This window comes from Nylanderia fulva, unplaced genomic scaffold, assembly GCF_048542155.1.
Source record: "Nylanderia fulva isolate GAGA-0341 unplaced genomic scaffold, ASM4854215v1 Scaffold7, whole genome shotgun sequence".
Taxonomy (NCBI): Eukaryota; Metazoa; Arthropoda; class Insecta; order Hymenoptera; family Formicidae; genus Nylanderia; species Nylanderia fulva.
This window is the reverse complement of record NW_028190807.1, coordinates 918136-942050: the sequence shown is the minus strand read 5'-3', so window position 1 is coordinate 942050 and position 23915 is coordinate 918136. Positions and strand designations below refer to the sequence as shown.

Below are 23915 nucleotides of genomic sequence, written 5' to 3'. Positions count from 1 at the left end.
TCTTAACATATGCAAAATTATCAATCATCTCGAGAAATATTCCCGAATCGAACATATTAGTTATGTAAAATTAAGTATCTGTCGTCAAAAGAGGTGTCATGCAATAATTTCTCCATTTTGAAAAAAAATTACTTTTCTTGGAAAAATTTTCTATCCGCTATTATTGCTGTAGAAATCGTGGATTAGTGAATAGCACGGTTGCATAATATTAAATAACAATGTTACATAAAATTATTCTGTTTTTTTTTGTATTAACGAAAGGTACCGAGCTCGATTCGGTTTCTGCACAACTTGCATAAACATCAATCGCATTTTTAAACTGATAATGTAAGAAGCAAGAAGTATGCTCTGAATTTAAAAATACCTCTACAATTTAGGCAAATATATGCAAATGTAAAGCTGATTAAAAACAATTTGTAAGATAAAATCGAAGAAACAAACAATATATATTTTTCCTTTCTGTAATAAATTTTTTAATAATTTATTTTTTTAAAGATAATGCATATAATATTCTTTTTTTTTAATAATAAATTTTATTTGGTAATCGAAAAATATTTTTATAATTTGCTGACAGTTCTACATCATTTGAATATATCTTAAATACCTACACATGTATCGCATAAAGCAATCTATTTATCGATCAGTATGCAAACTTTACAAAAGTAGTTCAAGCATCACGACCCTCACATTAGAATGAGGGTGTTAATTTGTTGTTTTAATACCGAGAGGCGCAAATTATAATTTACGCGTGATATATTGATACGATTGATTTATATCTCGATATATACAAACGTGTTCTCGTTTGCAAGAAATTGCCAAGTACATTACTCAGCGAAGGGAACAATCGCGCAAAGCAATTTTCTGCATTTAAGATATGTAGTCTTATTAACGTAGAGAGAGTTCAAGCAGATCACAGATATCATGAGTAATCTATTCATGTTTAACCAAGCGCAAAGACCTATGGGGGTCGAGTTTTTGCACGAGTAATTTTGTTCCACAAAGTTCTTATGAATATCTAACGATGTTATTGTGCTACATATCATAAAGATAAAGAGATAATAAAAATATATATAAAAATTAATACAGCATATAGTAGAACATGACATAGTCTAATGTAACTTTTAAAAAGTTAAAATAAATAAGTTAGATTAGAGGCAACGTGATGAGGAACAAATCCAAATTGGTGACAACAAATTTTAATTACACAAAATTTAAATGTAAAATTGAGATAAAGCTTCCAGAGAGTTTTATTTAAAAAAAAATTAATTTTATTTTTCAGTACTATATCATTTTATAAAACCACTTTTATTCATCTTGCGATTTAAATTCACTCAGCAAAAGCGCTTGGAGGATTTATTACAGGAGATTGCAACTCGAGTGTGTAGCAACTGAAATTATAATATAACAGATCGCAATTTTCATTTTCTTGGTAATAGAGATCATTTCTCTTTCTCTCTCATCATCTATCATCTCTCTCGGTGCATCACTTACAGTCAATAATCCTCAATTGCTCAAAATTGCACATGATATTTATTTATTATTGCATGAGGCACGTGTTATAATTTTGTCTTGGATTTATGAAAGGATTTAAAATGTTTATCGCGCGCACATTCCTGAAATGATTGTTATTTTTACATATAGATTTGTCTATCATTATTACTGGAAGACCTGCTGTTGCAAATATAGCTTTACTTACGCATTTATATGTAAACGATAGTCGCATTTGAAACTGCAATTTTAACGATCTATTTCAAAGAGATACTGCATTTCTTTGTGAATCTGACATCTAAGCATCTATCATTACGCATTATTCTTCGACAAATTTCTACGAGTCTACTATAATACTTGTATACTATAATAAAACGTCAGATGGATATGTATATACGCAAGAGTAAATTAGATGAAAATTTTGCCTTTCGAGAAAGGTATCAGAATGAATAACATTCATAATATACATATATATTATATTTAGAGAAAGCTAGAATAATAAGACTCATCAAGAAGCCTTTTCCCCGCATTTCTCCAAAATTTTGACTTGTTCTTTTTTTTTACGAAATTTGATGAAATCTTGAGGCAACGAGCCCTTAAATCACAGAAATGCGTCACGTGAATCTCGAAGATTTATTTTCGCGCCGCCGAATTTCGTGTGTGACACGTATGCGACGACTTACATACCAAGTCCACCTCGAAGAAGCCCCGAAAAAGATAATCATCTTAGATCCTCGACACAATTCGACGACGACGAACCACGTTCTTCATTCCTGTGCATCGCACGTTTCAAGCGTGCTTCGTGAACGTGTATATGGTGTTTATAAAAAATATGCGGTTAAATTCGCACTAAATTTTGAAGGAAACAAATAAAGAACAAGTTCTTATGCAATATAACTCCTATTGTAAAATTACGTAAATAATTAAGTATAAAATTGCACGATAAATAATAAAAATATTATTTTTTTTTACAGTGTACATCTAAAAAATATTATATATCATTTAATTAAAATTAAAACATTTTATTTTTATCTTCTTAAAAACGTGAAGAACATTTTATACTTTATACCAACATTATTATCTTTCGAAAGTATGTTCCTCCTAAATCCGTATTAATTTAGATACATATCTGAAAGCTTTTTTCAAATTACTTTATTTTTTCGACATATTATTTAGAAATCGGATTACTTATTTTACTTATTTAGAATAATTTTTATACATATCAGTTGATGTGTGGGCGTCATGCAAATTAATTTCATCATGTCGATTAAACTTGGAGGATTCGGAGACGAATTTTGGAGCATAGGTCAAGATTGAGAACCGCTGTACCGATTGAAAAGAGACTTTAGTGCTAGTTAAAAAAAACCGTTGTCGCCGTTAATCTTTGCAGGAAATTAACGGAAAAATATATTGTACGATGGCTGGTATTTTTTTTCTCTATACAACGTGCCGCTCGTCGATCGATGAATGACGACGACGTGGCTCGCCCAAGTATACGAGTTTGGCCGTAAAAGAATTAAAATGTATTTATGCAAATGCGACTTGGTTTCCAATCTCAGAGTTATAGACGTGTAGCATAATGCGTGTAGGGAAATACGAAAATTGAAACGAATGTGAATGTCAAGGGGAATATTAAGGTCGGATGTGTTCTCTTTCGTTTATACGCGTGGTCACATTGGCCAGTTTATATTTTTTATATATCTAAAACGATAGAATCAAAATTTATCCGCACGAAAAGAATTTTCTCTTAGAATTTACTCTAAAAATCCTGGTAATCGTGAGACAATATGCGGTATTGGAAGAATTTTATAAGAATTTTTCTGATAATTACTATATATGTACATATAAAAATATAAATACATAGTAAATTTTATTATGTACATAGTAAAATTAATCAAACATATTTTACGTCTTATGATGCTAGATATTAATATTTTTTATTGCGGTAAATATTTAATCAGAGAAACCCTTATAAAATTCTTTCAGTACCATATTGTCCCACGACTATCATAATTTTCAGAGTAAATTTTAAGAGAAAATTCTCTCTGTGCACTCTGTTGTAGCTTATACAAAAAATTCAGAAAGAAAGAGAAGAAAAGAGAGAGAGAAAGATATTCAAGTGTATAAATAGTATATTTGTTCATTTAATCCCTGATTACATTATAATTTTTTCTTCACCAAAGTATCGGAAATACGTCGATTGCGGTTTTTCAATCTTCCAATTAGCTAATAACAGCCATTAGCTAATTCGCGTACGCATCGAATTTCATGTTCGAATGTTGAAAGAGTCGAGTTTGCTGTTAACAATCGCAATCGTGTATATCGCGATGTGTCACCGGTAATACTCAATGTCGTCATTGTCATTACGTTACGCACATATCGAGTATGTGTGTTTCACACCGCCATCCTAATTATAATCTGCTAACCGAGGAGATTAAACAGTCGTATATTGCCGTCCCATGTAGACGTATACTTCTGTTTCATCATCGCGCAAGTAAACTGTGCATTATAGGTACGTTGATTAACGGGCATTCGATATTGCGCAAAAAAAAAAACTGAAGAAGACGCGACTTTGTGACGAAATTTTAATTTCTTCCTGCAGCGAATCTCGGAAAAAAATTCCGAGATGTCGGATATTCGTTGTCTAAAAAAGTATTAGTTGCAAATATATAATTTCGTAAAGATATATATTTAAGACTTCTGGCTCTTCACCGATCATGTTGGAACTGTGATGTCAGAGGCGAGAAAACACACGCTAAAAATTCTTGCCCGCCATTTTTAGATTAAAAATGAAACATTACTTCAGATGGCTTTAGCACACTTTTAAAATAATCCGAAAACTATCTTTTTCCCTTTATAATCAATCAACAGCTGTAAAATGACTGTAATATGAGGTCCAGTCTAGTCTTTGCAAAATTTAACATCACGATCATTTTATGATTGATTGTCAAGGGAAAAAATAGTTTATGGACTATTTTACAAGTGTGCCAAAGAGATTATTTGTAGTATTGTTTTATCAAAATATTTTTTAGGTAAAAATAGTACGCAAAAATTTTCAGTGTGTTTTTTCTCCAGGAACCAAGATCCAAGAACCTTAAGGGAATGCTATCGTAGTTCTGTTTTATCAACTTTAAGTTAAGTTAGGTTCACTTTTTATTGAATATACAGATTGAAAAATCCTCCACATTGAAAGCACTGATAATAATAAATGGGGAACGCTATTTTTAATCTCATTTTTATTACTTCTGTATTATTCTTTCATGCCATCTCTATTGGGAGCGCCATATTTTGTGCACAAATAAACTACAGAACTTTTGTATTAAATAAGCATTGTTACAAGCTGATGCAAGAGGCCGATAAAAAATTGTAATTTTGTAATTTTTATTATTTTTTATACGAAATTACAGCGCTCTCTGTTTATTATTGTCAGTACTTTAATTGTGAAGAAGAATTTTTTAATCTGTATAGCCAATAAAAAGAAAAGCCCTTGAACTCAAAGTCAATAAAACAGTCATGGTCAGCATCCCCTTAAGTAAAAAAACCGACTTAATAAATATCGAGTGATTAATAAATGGCTTAAATCGCGCTGTTCGGAGAAGGTATGTATTCTATTGGTATGAAAAGAACGAGAACACACTATACGCGCGTGAGGCCACATCACTTTCCGACTCGAGTCACGGTCGAAGTGAAATTGGTGTTGGAAACGGCGTTGCGAAATATGCATACGTAGTTAACTTGCCTACTTTGAGGATCGATCTAGTTCGATACGGGTCAAGGTTGTCGCGTCGCAACGGAGACCCTTGTCGAATTAACATTGCGAATCGAATCGACCTGCCAAATTGATCCAATTAACATGATGACGAGGCACACGCATCGAGATCAAATTGCCGTTGTAAGCACTCGCGAATCTTGTATCGGTAATTATGTCGACAATTATGTCAATTACATTTAACGTGAATCATCGAATTCTCGTTTGTCTTTCAATTTTGCAATCAGTCAATATATACATATCATTGTTTATTAGAGCATTAATTTTTTTTATTTTCTTAAAATTTTGTATATTTTATTTATCTCGTTTTGAATTATTCAATACAAGTTTTCGAAAAAAATTAATTTAAAATTTCGCAATCCATCAATTATCATTGTTTATTAGATGCAATAAATTTTCTTAAAAGAAACTTTGTACAATACATCTTATTTATCTCGACTTGAATTATTCAATACAAGAGTTTTCGAAAGAAATTAATTTAAAATTTTGCATTGATATAAAATCTGAAAATTGCTTTTAATGCGAGTATCATTGACGTCCACAGGGAGGAAGCAAGAGAGGGCATTTGTCTCCTCTCCCTCTTGGAATCAGTAAACAAAAATCAAGCATTTGCTCTCTTTTTGAAACACTGGAATTTATTTGCATATTTAATATAAAAAAATAAAAATAAAAAATTAAATTTAAAAAAGATTAAGAAAGAACACAAAAATTTCATTACGCCCTCTCCTGGAAAAAATCTTGCGGACGCCCATGTATGGGAATTAGTAAAAAAAATTAAGCATTTGCTTTCCCTTTAAATAAACACTGAAATTTATTTGCGTATTTAATCTAAAAAATTAAAGTAAAAAAATGAAGAAAGAAAAAAATTTAAATATGTCTTCCCCTGAAAAAATCCTGTCATGGCAAATACACGTGCAAAATAGATTGTGCAAAATGTTAATTTTATTTTTCCATCTGTCCCGTTAAGAGAAGCTGCAACTCTTCTTCCTGCAACTGTTTAAAGCGATAAAACCGAGCTGTATGATGTAAACCAATCCCGCGTATGTAGAAACATGTGTGCGAACCGATTGGGTATAGTATCTGTCCTCATTGTCGAGGTCTTTAACGTTGCACAAAACACGACGACGATTGCGTCGCTCGCAAGCTGAAAACTCCGCGGCTTTCCGAGAGTGTCCTTGCGCAGATAGATCCCGCATGAGTGACTTTTGCATCGTTGCATCTTACATAACGGCAAGGCGCGATTGCGGGTGTGCAGCCCCTGTATAGAGGTGACATCCTTTACGTAATCGCAAATTTCTCTGAAGCCACCCGATTATCGGGTACACGAAAGGTCACTTACCTCTTGCACAAAGTAGTTAGACTCGTTCGACTCGTACACACACACATGTACACACAAATATATACATACGTATATACATATATCGAGTCGTCCGAGAAGCGATTAGACGTTATTACGTTGACAGGTGAGGAATTCGCGGAAACTAATCGCACAAAGTTGTCGAGATAATTATTATTATGGTGAGGTGACGGATACGTTATTGCGAATACCGTAAATTAATTCATCGGTATATCTCTCGTTATCTTTCGCTTTTTTCGGTGTTGTGCTTAAGTGATTTAAAAATTAGCTAAATAAAGATGAGATAAAAATATGTAAATTCGTTTCTTATTGTTAGATGCACAAAGTTGTCGAGATAATTATTATTATGATGAGGTGACGCGGATACATTATTGCGAATACCGTAAATTAATTCATCGGTATATCTCTCGTTATCTTTCGCTATTTTCGGTGTTGTGCTTAAGTGATTTAAAAATTAATTAAATAAAGATGAGATAAAAATATGTAAATTCGTTTCTTATTGTTAGATAAGATGAAGATGATTTTGTTTTAAATATATCTAGATAAAAGATAAAATTATATGGCAATTTGTCTAGATAATTCTCTAGATAATCATTTTTAAGACTGCTTATAAAATATATGTATTCATATTTTTATTTATAAATGTTTATTGCTTACTGCTTAAGTTCTACTGTTTAAGTATTTTTATGTGCTGTGATTCTAAATCAAAATTATCTGAAAATTATTCTAGATAATTTAATATAGATAATACTTTCTTTCATCTAAGATGTATAGATATAGATAATACATATTTTTATTATCTATATAAAGATAAGACGACGTCAAAGTTTCATTTACATGATCATCTAGATAATTTTATTTAGATAACTCGTTATCTATCGCTATTTTACACATTAATTAATGTATTACAATCTGGCACAATAATTTGCAAATAACTGTCGCGTATAATCTTTAACTCGAATGAGTTCTGAAGATGCAAAACGTACCGCGAGTATCACGATAATTAATGTACGTTAATTATGCGTATTAATGGACTCCCCGATAAAATATATATGCATAAAATATAGCCGCGAGACTCGACGATTTTATTTTCTGCAGTTCACAAAAAGATACATTTTTATCGCTCCGTAGCAACTCGGTATCGAACGGAGATCGCGATTACAAAAGTCAATCTCGGAGACAGACATCTCAATATTAATGGCATGATTCGACGAATTGGCGACTAATTAAGGCGAATGTATAAAAAAGAAGTCAAAGTATACTTAAATAATTTCTTCTCTCATTGGGCGCGGGACAAGTTTTTTTTCTTTCTCTCTCTCTTTCTCTCTTTTTTATCTCCTTCCTAATAATTCAATTCGAAAACACGTTTGCGGCCGAAGATGTGAGGCAAGCGCCCCTAAGCGTGTCTGATTAGAATAATATTGACCGATTCGTGGAACACTGTCAGGGGAAATTGCCGGCGATCGACAACTTATATCCCCATTTTGCGGTTAAGAGCAATCCGCAGGAAGAAAGATTAAAAGGGAAAAAAAGAAAAAGAAAAAGAAGAGTCTCGATTGCTTTATTGTGCTCGTGAGTGCACAAACGGGTAGAACCAGTTCACGTGAGCAAAAAAATACACTTTCGACAAATACTATATCATTCCACCACCGGGTCCGTCTCATCCGTCTCTCGGAAATTATTGCCATGCGCAGTGGGTGATGTCCCTCAAGATCACGTGTTTCCCGAAAAAAATATAACCATAGAAGCACGTATATATAAGTAATAGATCCTGACAGATCTTGATAGTGTCTTCATGTCTGTCAATCCAACTCGGATAGGTCTCTCTCCCTGAAGTGCGACACTGTTTCATATGAGTGCCGTCGATCATGTGAGTCTCTCTCCATCTCATCTTGTGTCATATTTCTCGATTATTCTATCATATCTAACGTTCATTAAAGTCTCAATTTACGAATATAAAGTGACTTAAACTTAGCAAGCAATTTTCTGTTGACGCAGATTTTCTTTGACGAATCTCTGAAATCGATTATTTTTCAGCAACAAAAATATCGAGGGAAATTATTATTACAAACTTTTATAAATATCTTTGTGTTTTTAAATTGATTTCCAAAATATGGATCTACGTCGAAGTTTCTTTGAAATTTTTGCATCTACACAATTGAATTAATCTTAAGTAGGCAATTTTTTCCTTGCAACTAATGAAGATTATTCTCTTTATGCATCTTTACGTCGGGGAAAAAATCGTGACTGGTCAAATAATAGTCGTGAACATAAAAGCTCATAGTCGGGTAGGTCTGGGACACTTTGCATATCAATAACAGTCAATAATTTAAAAATATATTGATCTCTGGTTCTGATAGCCTGAAAGAACATATGTCGGGGCTCGATAAACCTAAAAATTGTATTTATAGCAAACAAATATAAAGAATCGTGATTTACACATACAACTTCTCTCGCACAAGAAAACGACCCAAGTTTCGATCCGCGTTCAAGGCGATCAACTTGGTTGACGTTTTCTTGGGATGTAGAATTGTAATAAATTAAGAGAAGACAAAAAAAACGTCCAGAAAAAAAAGAAAGAATGAATGAAAGAGTGTCACTTGTATTAGATCGATATTGTCGATTACTAAACTTAATTGAATCATGAATAATGATTGTGAAAAATGGTTGTAGTGAATAAGCGGATAAGATAAGATCGTGTTGAACTGCAATGCATGGGAAATATTAAAAGACACGTGTAAACATTTTGTAATATCGAGGATTGACCGGATGAATAAAAGATTGAATTTTTCCGCAATCGCAATCATCGCGGTGAGCATGAAGATTTTTATCTCTTGCAAAATTTGGCCTTGCCACTTACGACGTACGTTACGTAAGCAATTCAATCAGATTCTGATAATGGTAATTTTATATAGTATTGCAAATGTCGAGTTATCTGAAAGGAGCGGTACTTATATTCACCGCAGACGGACGCAAAAGTCAAATCGCAATGAGAGATCAAATGTTGCATATTGCTGATGCGAATAGACTTGCGCTATAAATTTATTTTAACTACACGCGAATTTATGTACGAATCTAGACAATGATATATTACAACTATTCAGTTAGCTGTAAGAAATAACTATACAATTGTTACATAATTACTAATTAGTTGTATAATTTTTCTAGAAGAATACTAAGATGCATCAGCATTAATAACTAAGAAGACTTTACAAAAAATTTATATAGCTACACTGAACAAAAATTTATTGAATTCGAACAAGTATTTATTTCAATACTGCCAATTAAATCATTTATTTGAAACTGATCATATTGATTTGATGTGAAAAATAGATTTATTTGATATAAGAAAATTCTTTTTAAAACAAAATGAATGTTTATTTGATTTAAATAAATGATTTATCAGGCAATATTGAAATAAATACTTAATTTAGTCACTTTTTTCAGTGTATACAATTCTTAAAATTAAATTATAGTAGGTACATGAATTTTATTTTTTTCAAACGGGACAAATTGACTAATCAATTCATTAAAATAAAATATCTGTCTTAAATTTATTTAGCCTACATATATTTACATTTTTAGTATCTTTAATATTTACAGAAATGAATGGACGTCAAATGTATCTTCTGAAATATTATATTATATAATTAATTTGAATTTGATAAAGAACCGATATTTATAATAATCAATCAGACTAACCAGCATACAACAAAATTGTAAGAGCGCAAATCACGGTCAGCTTTAAACAACGTGGACAAATATTTTGAAACTTGATTAGAAAGGTTCTCTTACACGACATATTATGCTTTGTTTGCTAAATGTCATAAACACAGTATTCCTTATGTAAACGCATAGTCGTTTATATCATTAGAGAGAAAGCTTTGTCGCGACCTACGAAATCTGCATTAACTTATGCGGCTTATATAACGATAACGATGAGTGTATGTGTACGTATATCAGTTTTTTTTTATTTTTTTCTAATTCATAAATTTCACTTCTATAAATTTTATTATTACAAGAGAAAATAAAATTCGACGTTTGTTTAATTTCTAACATCTCGTATGTAAAAATAAAAGTTAGCTGCGCCTATGAAATATATATATATATATATGTATAGCTATCGAAATAGCCGATATATACTAACAAGAGCGAAATTCTTGCGAAATGGTATTTTTCCGCGAAACGCAAACAACCGGTCTGTGAAATATATACGATGAAGAGAGAAAGAGAGAGGAAAAAAACAGAAGGACACGAAATTATAATGAAATGTTTTCGCGAATCCTCTCAGACAGTTCGGTGCCCGTTTGCCAGACCCCTGCGTGCGATCCCCTTTTTTTCTCCTAACTATTCCCATTAACCTGGAATAGTGTCCCTGTCTTTCTGCATTGACTAACTAATGAGGGGTAAACGGGAGAAGCTTTTGCTGTCGCGATCCATAACGCGGAGGCGACACTTAATAGGTAGAAGCTACAAAAGTGAATGCATTAACGCGCTTTTCGTCTCCGGTGTCGCACTTTTTTACATATATATATGTTTTTTTAATTTCGTAGAATCCCGAGTCCGGTCGATCGAGTGCCAGCATATGACGTCACAATCCGCAGTAAAACTGACAAAATTGGTGTTTAGTCACTGCATTTCCATTTCGGAATATGCCTTTCTTTTTCCCCCGAGGGTATATATATTAAGGATATCTGACGATATCCTATACCTAGATGTATTGTACATCTATGTGAGAAAACCGGTTTTTATGAGTTTTGCAAATTTGGGTGGTCACGGCATTCATTGATTCGCAAATCTTTCAATGGAACTTGAAATAACGAATTATCCTGTCAAAGTGATAAGTGTGTCGGTGATCCTCATCCGAACAGAGTTTAACTTGTCATTCATACGATACACATTGAATCATCTATATCATAAAAATACATGGCAACGCTCTCTTCTCGTCTAAGACTTGAATAATTTTTCCTTAAATAAAAAAAATTTGCAAAAAAAAAATTAGAAAAAATATATTAAAAATTTTTCAAAATATTTTACGAACAAATATTGTACTGTAAATTTTTTTAAAATCTCTTGCAGGGAATTTAGAGAAAATAAAAATATTTCAAACTTTTGTCGGCTACCGCTGTATGATTAAATTAATGTGCGAGCGTTAAAATATTTTTCTATCAAACGGCGTTAATCGTAAAAATATCACGATGGCGTAATATATTCTTTCCAGATGTATACGTAATACGGAAATATGCTCGCACACGTGTACGATATTTACATGATTATTTATATTAGCATTTATAACGCACATAGATTGATTTAGATATGCGTAGAAAGAGAATTTACAGATTTTAGAAAATGATGTTTCGATGATATCTCGATCGTGATTTCGCGAATTGTCGTCGTAGACCGGTTTTGCGGTGACACAGATAGAGGAGAGCCGGCTTTAATCATAGTATAAAATAATGTACGTCATTACGCGACACGCACGACTTCCGATTTTAGATAAGAAGTTCATTAATCGCCTATCCGCTGTTTCTTTAACGCTACCGAAACGTGATAATCTTTCAACACGTACTATGGGATTAGTTCGTGACTCGAAAAATATTAAATGCCGATAGTTAAAGTCATTGCTAAATCGTATAAAATCATTTTTACTTCATTTTCATAATTTTTAAATAATATTTTTATAATTTATAGGCATATAAGTACAAACTAAAGAAAAATTAATGTTCCATTTTTGTTTGAGAAAAATTAAATATTTGCTTGACAAATATTGAATTTCTTTGAATTATTTTTACTGAAAAGCTCAACTTTATTAATGTATACCAGCAGAATCATTGTTATTGCGCTTGTTAAAATCTTCGTTGCTAATCTTTCAACACGTACTACGAGATTAGTTCGTGACTCGAAAAATATTAAATGCCGATAGTTAAAGTCATTGTTAAATTGTACAAAATCATTTTTACTTTATTTTCATAATTTTCAAATAATATTTTTATAATTTATAGGCAATTAAGTACAAACTAAAGAAAAATTAATGCTTCATTTTTGTTTGAGAAAAATTAAATATTTGCTTGACAAATATTGAATTTCTTTGAATTATTTTTACTGAAAAGCTCAACTTTATTAATGTATACCAGCAGATTCATTGCTATTGCGCTCGTTAAAATCTTCATTGCTTTGCGAATACGTACTATATTGCTTATCACTCATTAAAGTTTCCGGAGATTTCAACGCGTGTAGGAGAGATGTTACACATATTAATATGCAAGGTAGAAGATTTCATTGAACATATTTATATTTTTGTCATTTATAGGCATATATACAAACTAAAAAAAATTAATATTCTATTTTTATTTGAGAAAGCGTGAGAGGAAAGAGCAAAATGATTAGATTAATTATTTGCTTGACAAATATCGACTCCAATTTCCTTTAATAGTATTTAATAGTATTATTATAGATGTTAGACTGCACATTCACAAGTTTATTTATCTCATTACGACATATTAAAATGTTCATAAAATACAACCGACGAAGAGTAATATTTTATTGCAGAAATGAAAATAATTTCAACGTCCATATTTCTTACTAATCAGTAATGGTGGCAATTGCATATTGCATTTATTGCAGCGGAATGCAAGTGCAATTCGACATGTGAGAGAAAACGCAAGGTGACTAAAAATCAGAGACTCCGCGAAGGTGAAAGGAAACTTCTTTCGCCGGAAGTTCGCCCGTACTATCCATTAGTCCTCGTTCAAAACGCATTTCCTATATACACACACTTATATATATATATTTTTTTTTCGAGGGAGGTTGTTGATCAAACGACAGGACCTCGATTATCTTTGTCCGAGGGAACGGCACACATTCGTGATTCTCATAAAATCGATTTCCGGGCTCCTTGAGAGCCAATCGCAGCTGAGTGAAAAATGCATCAAGGCGGAGTGGTTCCCATATATCGGCGACAAGTTGCGGAATGCGTGCGGAATGCGAAACGCGGGAAGGAGCGATTTCAAACCGCAAACATGTCCCTGAGAGACAGAGGACAGAAGTCTCGGCCTGATGAAACGACAGAGATAATTAGAGAGAAATAACTTTAGATCATTATCTGCTTGCTCTTTCAATTAAAAAAGAAAAATATATATATATAAGTACAGTGAAAAGAAAATTTATTCGAATGAGTATTTATTTCAATACTGTCTGATAAATCATTTATTTGAAACTGATAATATTGATTTGACGTAAAAAATATTTTTTCAAAACAGATAAAATTATTAGTTTCAAATAAATGATTTAGGTATTGAAATAAATATTGATTAATTTAATCGTTTCTTTTTCAGTGTACGAATCACATTTTTTATCAAATCTTTTTAATGTGTGCGATTTAAAAATAAATCCAGATATATCCACAAGTATATCACTTTGTGCTATTATTTAATTTAATATATGGAAAAATTCAATAATAATTTAATAATTTGAGATTTAATTAGTAGTTTAAGTAAAAAAATAGATATGTATCTGTTTATAATTTAATATCTTAAGACTTAAGATATATAACGAGCTTGAAAGAACTAATAATGAAAAATTAATCAAAATTATTAGAAGAAAGGAAAAGGAAGAAAGAGATGTAACAAAATGAAGAGCAAGATTCAATTTGTTTCTGTCGGGTCGTTTCACGGACGCGCCTGTAGTCACGAATCACAACAGATTATTTCTGACGACATAATCTTGTCACGATATACACGCCTCGTTTAAGCGTTTACTTTTTATAAACCGGAAACTTCGAAACCAGACGAGTAACTCGACTCGAAGAAAGATGTACGCATAGTTAAACATCGAATAGGCGTCGACGCAACACAAGGACTTGTCATAATTTTCATATGTTCCCATGTTCACAGACTTGCAAACACGATTTTCAGAATTAAGATATTTATATACATCTCTGAACAAAATTGAAATATTCCATGCAACAAAAATTGGTAATTTATTTGTAATTATGTTATATGACAGAACATTATCATTTCTGTGAATCACAAGGTATATTTCTTCTTGTATATTAATGTATATATATATATATATATATATATATATATATATATATATGATTATGAATCATTATAAGTATATATATATATATATTTTATATTTAATAATATATCTTATAAATAAATATATATATATGTATTATTAATTATAAAATATTTAATAATTATATGTATATATATATATATTATTCATATAATTATATCCATATAATGTTGCATTACAATGTTGCATTACAATGTTGCATATTATATAATGCTGCAAGAAAGGTCAATATTTCTCCTTCTCCCTTTCTCAATATTATTTTGCAAGTCTTTTAAGGCTCATATTCTGTAAGACTGTTTTCTATTATTACATGTAAAGATAAATAATTGCCGTTGGCAGTTGAAGTTTCTATCCGTCAGTTGTACGACACGTAATGTGCAAGGCAATATATGACAGTCACACACACCGCGTATAGTAATTGCGTTTCTGTTCGATCATCCGCATTCATGCTCTCACAAAGGAATGATTTTTTCACGATAAACCGGAAACGACGCGACGCGATCGGGTATAAATTGATGTCCGCGAAGACGAAGATGAGAATCGGTGCCTCGCGGCTGTGAGCGTCCTCGAGAGAACGGCTGTGTATTCCAAAAGCCACTTATATGGCATACTGTCCTCTCGTTTAGACCATAAGAGAAAGTCCGACTTTTGCGTTGATACCGCGAGTGAACCATATTGCGCGAGACACATGTCGGGTTGGCCATTCGCCGATCGAGATACAACATATTGGCTATTTTATCTTTAAATGGAGTTGCACAAAAAAAAATTTAACAGATAATAATCCTTAAGGTTCGCCAGTAATAATCAATAAAAATCTTTTCTTAATGGTAAAAGTCGACCAAACTGACAATCATTTATTACAAATAATTAGTTAAAATACAACGTTTCAGCTGTCATTGCAGCCCTTTTCAAGTAAATCAAACGTGAATGCATAATAAATTAATACAATAAATCAAATTCACTGCATACCACCGACAATATTCACATTGTTTTAATGAACAATGTAAAATTGACAGAAGTAAGAAAGAAATAAATATATGTTAACAGTTAGCAAGAATCTTAGTCACTACTTCTTGCTAACCTGTTAACATCTATTTATTTCTTTCTTACTTCTGTCAATTCTACATTGTTCATTAAAACAATGTGAATATTATCGGTGGTATGCAGTGAATTTGATTTACTGTATTAATTTATTATGCATTTACGTTTGATTTACTTGAAAAGGGCTGCAATGATAGCCGAAACGTTGTATTTTAACTAATTATTTATAATAAATGATTGCCAGTTTGGTCGACTTTTAGCATTAAGGAAAGATTAAAAAAAAAAATTTATTTTATTTGAATAAGTATTTATTTCCATGCTGCCAAATAAATCATTTATTTGAAACTAATAATATTTTTTGATAAGAAAATCCTTTTCAAAACAAATATAGATTTATTTGTTTTTTTTTTAATTAACAATAAGTATGTATTAATAATTTAGTAATTTTTTTTCAGTATAGATGATTGCGAGTATATGTTGACAATTGAAATATGTATAGGGTGTTAAGAAAAAGGATAAAATATTTTTAGGGAATTTTGTACGGCCAGAAACAAATCGAAAAGACTTAATAAATATGAATCCGCAAATAAACTATTTTTAAGACAATATAAACTATTTTTATCTTTTATTTTCATTAATTCTTATTTTTTCTTCTAAATTTATTCTTATTTTTATTTATGCAAAATAAATAACAGCTAGTATTTTATTTTATCTTAAACGAGATGCTCAAAATAATCTTCTTTTTATGTCTATATAATATTGCAAATATCTCAAAAACAACTCCTTTACGGACCCATGTTTATTAAGACTTTTTAACTTATTTTTGGGCATATTAAATCTTCTTAAAATATTTTACCCTTTTTTTAACACCCTATGGTATTGGAAGAATTTTATGAGTTTCTCTGATTAATATTTACCACAATAAAAATATTTAATATCTACCACAATATATAAGATATATAAAATACGTTTTATAAAATAAAATTGTGTAAAAAATAATGTAAAATTTACTGTATACATATACTGAAAAAAATTTTATTGAATTCGAATAAATATTTATTCAATACTGCCTAATAAATTATTTATTTGAAACTAAATATTGATAATTGATTTGATATAAAAAATATTTATTTGATATTGATAAGAAAATCTTTATCAAAACAGATAAATATTTATTTGTTTCAAATAAATTATTTATTAGGCAGTATTAAAAAATAAACATTTATTAATTTAATTATTTTTTTAGTATATCAATATTTATTATATTGTGGTAAACATTAATTAAAAAAACTCTTATAAAATTCTTCTAATACGATATTGTCCCATAATTTTCAAGGTAAATTTTCCGGGTAAAAAAGGTATATAAGTTAGAGAGAAAGGAGCTATTAGAAGATGTCAATATTTTATCAGTGATCACGATTCGATCGATATTGCTCGATATTGTTTCGTAGACACTCGGCAGTTCTTATTCGGTTCTCAATCTCGATTTTTCACGTATCGTTGATTAAACCCGACCTCGACAACCCTTTCTTACGGAGTCATTCCATCAGCCGCGCCGCGCAGATAAAATCGCTACGAAATAACGCTATGAAAGCAGAATTAATCGTTTCGACGTAAAAAATAGAGAAATAGCTGTTATGAAGCAGCCTTGAAACGCGATACATGTGTCCCGCGAGTTGGAATTGTTATTCGACGTTCGTTTAAGAGCCTCACTTTAATTCCACCGACGTGGCATTGGCGCGTTCTCGAAATATCTTCCTACTTTGCATAATACAATCCTGCCTCGCTTTTTTCAGTGTCTTTTTCCTTCATCCTCGATGCATCGATTCACAAATAATATCTGTGTCGTGTTTGACAGTGCCGATTTTTTTTTAGTAGTATCGCTTTCTTGATGACGCGTGCATATTCAACAGAATTTCGTCTCCTCGCGAGTAGAAAGCAAAGAGAAAGAGAGAGGGAGAATCTGATTGACCTAATCGCGATTCAATAGCGTTTTCACGAAGAAATGCATTTGGTAATGCATCGCAAAGATCTCGTGTCGAACGATTGAATGCGCGATTACAGCGAAATCGAGAGAGATTGTTAAGGTATCATAGCATTAATAAAAGGAAGGATGAGTATTCGTATATCATCTACAACTATATTACTGAATGGAAAATTATTTCTAATATTAGTTTCATCAAATTCATATTGAATTGAATTTTCCAATTATGAGCGATCAAAGATCGAAGATACTTCAAATAACTCTAATCGCGCTATTTCAAGAGCTATTTTATTTTAACGATACAACACTAAAAAAAAGTCATTAAATTAATGCATATTTATATTTCAATACTGCCTAATAAATCATTTCGTTGTGTTGAAAAGGATTTTTTATATCAAATAAATATTTTCCACATTAAATCAATATTATTAGTTTCAAACAAATGACATATTTGGCAGAACTCAAATACTGCCTAATAAATCATTTATTTGTTTTGAAAAAGATTTTTTATATCAAATAAATATTTTCACATTAAATCAATATTATTAGTTTCAAATAAATGATTTTAATTGATATTTCAAATAAATGATTTATTTGGCAGTATTGAAATAAATATTTACTCGAATTCAATAATTTTGTTCAGTGAACGATCTTGTAATGAAATTTCAACTGAAGAATTATACAACTAAAATTGTAAAATTTGAGCGATATTATATTATAGTAATTATAAAAGCGCTGTCGCGATTTCTCACGACACTCGATTTATCCCAACCGGGATATTTTCACATTACGGAAGTAAGTAGTTTTCGTTGCTTCCTGTTATCTGCGTAAGCACACGCACTGAAGGAAAGTCATTGAACGCAGGATGGAACTACTGTCGATTAGCTCACCACATTGTTTGTATCCGTTCGTTTTGCGAAACGAGCACATTCGCACCGTAATAAAATTAGCAATTCTTTCTCTTCCCTCGCCGTAAAAGAGAGACCCCCGACTAAATAAACATCATAAATTTCCGCCGAGTCACATATATTGTTCGAAATGTATCGAATTATTTTAATATGAGCAATATAAAATGAAACATGTTTAGGACTTGACATAAAACTGGAAGCTTCTGGGAAACATAAAATGTGATAGATTGCCTTGCATACGAAGAAAAAATGTTGATATGGAATATATTATATTATTACGAATGAGTAAACTGCTCTATGGGACAATAACCATAAAAGAAAATTTAAATTAATATTAATTAAGATATAAAATGTTTTTATTAATCAAAATTTGATAAATATGCATACCTACATATATTTATATTAATATAAGTCTTTTAACACTATAAATTTTTTTTACAATGTGTACAATACCTATCAATATTCATAAGAATTTAATTTCTGGAATTTGATCTATATATCTATGTGTGTATATCCGGTTTAAATTTCGAAATATCTGTAATTTTGCGGACACGAAATAATTTAATCCCTGAGATGCGATGCCAACAACTCATAATTTATCTATCGCAATCTGCGGTTTTTGCTCTGCATAAGTACACGGGTCCCCCTATTGCACATACAGGATATGATATTGTGTATATGATATATTGTAATGCACAAGTTATATACATTTGGAGGTTGAGTTACGAGCTATAAGAGTTTCTTTTTAACGTTACGTGGCACTGAAAGCGGATAGATAAGAATTTAATACGGATTTCGATCTCGGGGAACCACTTTCCATTGCTTAATCCGAAACACTGTTCGCAATCTCTGTCTATTCCAATTCGAAAAGAAAGCGAGTATATGTATATACACGGTATATACGATTGTAAAAAAATCGACTTGACTCCATCCGCCTCTCGATGCCCTCGAGATGCTGGATGCGAAATCGCGCTGCATCTTCGAGGAAGGCGAGGAATGATTTTTCGCAATCGGGATGATCCTCCTCTCGCTTTTCTTTCTCTCATCTCTCGGCTGCATGTAATAATACGATGAAACCAGTTGCCCTTTACTTGACTCTTCGTCTTCGGTTCTCCGAGTGTAACGTTGACATTTATAACCCGCAATTATTCTTCGTGTTAATTAACGCCGTCGTAGAATGAGGACCGCGATGATTAATTTATTCGCCTTTGCTCGTCCACTGAAACCGACAATATGGCGAATTCAGGCGTCATCGGGAATAATGACCCAAATTAATTTTTTTTTCTGCGGTCACGAGCGAAAGTGACATTCCTTTTGTGATTTTTATTATTTTTTTTTTTTTTTCGAGTATTTTGACGCATTTGGGATAATTTAATATCTGTCACTTTCTCGTAGCGAGATTGCCGGATCCCCTTTTTTGCGAAAAATGTATTCTAATCTCGTATTGCGCCTTATCTACAAACCGCAGAATCTAATTTCATCAAACCGACTAACGATCGAGTTAATTAAATTTCATGTCTATTTGTTCGGATATGAGGTGATTTCTATTAACATAATTTAAGATAATTTGATCTCTCTCTCTGCCTCTTTCTCTCTCTCTCTTAGAGAGTCGACGAATCGACTTCTTCGTGAAATAGCTATATTTTTTCAGCTCGATTAACAAACAAGTAGCAATAGGATAAATAAAATGTCACCCTGATAATGCAGCAATGACGCAAACTCGTTTCTGCAAGGCCAGGAAAAAATCAATGTATTACATGCGATTTCTACCTTTGCAATTTCGTAGAAATTAGTCATCCTTTCCAAATAATTAATCATTCTCTTTTATTCTTTCTTTTTATGAAATTTCAACACCCTGCGATATATCTCATTTATTTGTATAAAATTTTAAAGTCTAATACAATTAAATCAAACGACAATGAATCAAATTAGATGTCAGCACACCAACACACTGAGAACGAAAACAATGGGCCGAATTTACATTCTATTGTTTGGCAGGTTTCCAGGTGAAAGCATTTCTTTTTCCGGACCAATTATGTTCTAGACTTTTAGATCTTTGCGATATGACACATATACACAATGTTCTTTTATAAATCCATAAATTCTAGAGAAACAGCTGTTAAAGTTTTATGTGAATCAGATAATTTTGCACGATATTTGCAATGACAATTTTAATTAATTCTGTAGCGCGACAATTTTCGTCTATAATTGAACGCTGTTTATTCATATTTTAAATGNATAATAATTATATAATAATTATATACATATCACCAAATTAAATGTTACGTAATTTAAAGATTTTATGGTTGCTTCTACACTGAAAAAATTATTAAATTCACAAATATTTATTTCAATACTGCCTAATAAATTATTTATTTGAAACAAATAAATATTTATCTGTTTTGAAAAGAATTTTCTTATATTAAACAGATATTTTTCACATTAAATCAATATTATTAGTTTCAAATAAATGATTTATTATGTAGTATTGGAATAAATACTTATTCAAATTCAATAATTTTTTTTCAGTGTACAATTATTTGAACTTTAATTATCAAACAAAATAATTTTTTTATGCAAAATCAATATTGACGGCTGAAAAAATATGTATATTATTCTATATAAAATCAATGATGTTTATCTTCTTCTATTGTAGACGTCGCGAATTGATCGTTAATTAGAATAATATGAAGATCCGCGTATGCTTGAATGTAATCTTATGATTACTTAACGACAGCATAAATAACAACTTTCAATTAAAAATATACATATACGAAGCGGCACAATGGATCTCTTTCTACGACGTGTGATTCTCGGTTCTCTCGCGGTGTATCTAGAGTAACCTATATGAAATTGCTTATTATCGTTGCACACGAAGGTCGTTTTTTTTATGCTCGGTTGGAAAGTTTTATTTCTTATTAAAACAATAAGACACACTTTTTTGCTTCAGTGTATAACCCCGTTGCTTTTACTCTCATAGATTTCTCCGCGTCCGCGAGTTATTCTCGTTGGTTTGCGGCCTTAATTCTTCCTTAGAATTGAGAATTTTAGAAAGGATTTACTATATGAATTACTATAGAAAGTAAACTGTTCAGGAAGAAAGAATTTTAATTGCTTAGATATCTTTTTTTAAGAAAAATTATACTATTAAATTATTACGAACGAAACATTTCTCCGGAAGAAAATAAATTAATTCCTCTAACATGAGAATTTTTCTCTCAAATAATTCTTTTTTATAAATACAAATTAAGATATTTTCTATAAACAATATGTTTGAATTTTGATATATTTTACGCCTTGATGTGCACATAGCTCAATATATAATTCAATAAACCACTAAATTAAATAGTGAACATTTTAAAGCATTAAATGTTCATATACCATATTTAAATTACGAAAGATCAAAATATACATAACACATTTTATGATTTAAAATTAATTTGCATAATTAGCCACCATGCAGGTTATTATCTTTTGAATGATCTCGTGTAACGATTTATTTTTAACGATTTTATTTTTCCTAACTTTGCCTTTTAGCTTATGGTCATCATAATCTTAACAAGTTATTTATAGTTTTCATAAATATTAATTAAAGTTAACTCAGCTAGTTTCGCGCGATTCTGCTTTAGCTCTATATACAAAAAAGATGACAGAATCTTATTTATATATCTTAATTAACTCGAACTGATATTTCAACATTTTCATTGTCATCAAAAAACACAGTTATGCTGTTCATGCAGCATTGCATATTTCACTTTTTTACGTTATAAAAATCGTTTTCGATTTGAGTCTGGAAATTTTCCACGAGACTAAATTTGTTTTCGAAAATTTGACATTTTGTTAAAAAAGTTTTGAATCTATATTTACGGTTCGAGTCGTTGCTTCCTTTCAATTTTGTTCTCCGCAACAAGAAATCGATTTTTATACAAGTTCATTCACAGATAGACGTTTGAAGCTTTTGGCGCGAATCCGTCGACATTAATAATCCGTCAGCGTTAATAATGAATGCAACTTTCCTTCCGGGATCGACGTCGTTGCACTTGCTGCACGCCACTTCAACACATTCGCAACACTCATATTTCTTCGCGCGGTTTTCAGTTTCATGCACGCGTGAATTCATCGCGAAGGTTAGTTTCGGATTCCTCATTTTCGCATTTCGCCCTGGGTGTGGTGAAAATTATATAATCGCGAAATTTCCTCATAGCGCTATCTATTACATGCCAGTGAGCAAGATACCTCTCTTTCTCATTTGCTCGCATAATTAACACGACTCTCAAATTTTCGCAAATGTGTTATGTATATCGGATGGAAGAAAATAGAGATGGGGTGTCTCAATATCACGCGTTGAATATTAATCAAAAAGGGAAAACATTTCTTAATTTAAATATCAACTCTAACAAAATAAGAATTTGAAGGAAACGATAGAAAAAAATATTAGTTATACTATAGCTCAATTTTAACTGTAGTTAATTTTTTAGCCTTATAGAATTCTCCGTTAAACTATAATTAAAAAATATTAGTTACCGTAAAGTTTAGGCATGATAATTAAATTTCAGGTTGCAATATAGGAACAGCTAATATTTAGTTAAATTTTTTTTGTGTTTTATAAATGAATGAAAAAGCGAGATTTGAAAATATTCGCGTCTTTGTCGTCGAGCTATATTTACCGTAAAGCGCTAATTATTTTCAATTACGTTTTCATTTACGAGGAAACGCTATTTTCTGTTTCAGCGATGTGACGCAACCAGTCAGGAATATTTTTATGCAAAATGATTCGCGCCCTTGTCCTTCTCTGCATGGCCATCATTCTACCTCTCTTACGATGCCACAAGGTAAGATCGCAGTCAAGACGTCCAAGGACGCGTTGTTATCCTACGTGCAATTACTTCTTTTAAGACAAAGAGCGCATATATATGCAAGTACAGAGATGATTTTTACCGAATTATAAAATAAAACGACGACACAAACAAAATGTGATGACGACTCGAAAATTCACAGTATGCGAACAGTGTGTCTTACAACTTACAGCCATATCTTTATTTATTCAAGTAATGCCTTCTTATCCCCGCTTTACATCGTGTAAATTCTACGGAACATAATTTCAAATGTCTCGTTCTCAAGGGACTCGTTATGCTGTACGTTCCATCGCGCAAACTTTAATTTACACGTATATATACACGATTTTAACGCTCGAATATTATTTACGGCGCGTTATGACACGCGAAGAATTAATTAGCTTGAAGCTCCATAATGCGGGGTGAGAAAAATTAATGACGCGTCATAACT

At 31.3% G+C, this 23915-nt stretch overlaps 1 protein-coding gene across 5 annotated transcripts in view; it reads left to right on the top strand.

Moving 5' to 3' along the window:
- The window catches only part of sona (sol narae metalloprotease), a 60943-nt gene that overhangs the window by 15800 nt on the left and 21228 nt on the right, over nucleotides 1-23915 (top strand). For all 5 annotated transcript variants that reach the window (XM_029321146.2, XM_029321148.2, XM_029321147.2 and 2 more), the window contains one exon: nucleotides 23361-23461. In XM_029321146.2, coding sequence (XP_029176979.2) covers nucleotides 23399-23461 — 63 coding nt within the window. In that variant the 5' untranslated portion in view covers nucleotides 23361-23398. The remainder of the gene's footprint in view (nucleotides 1-23360; nucleotides 23462-23915) is intronic.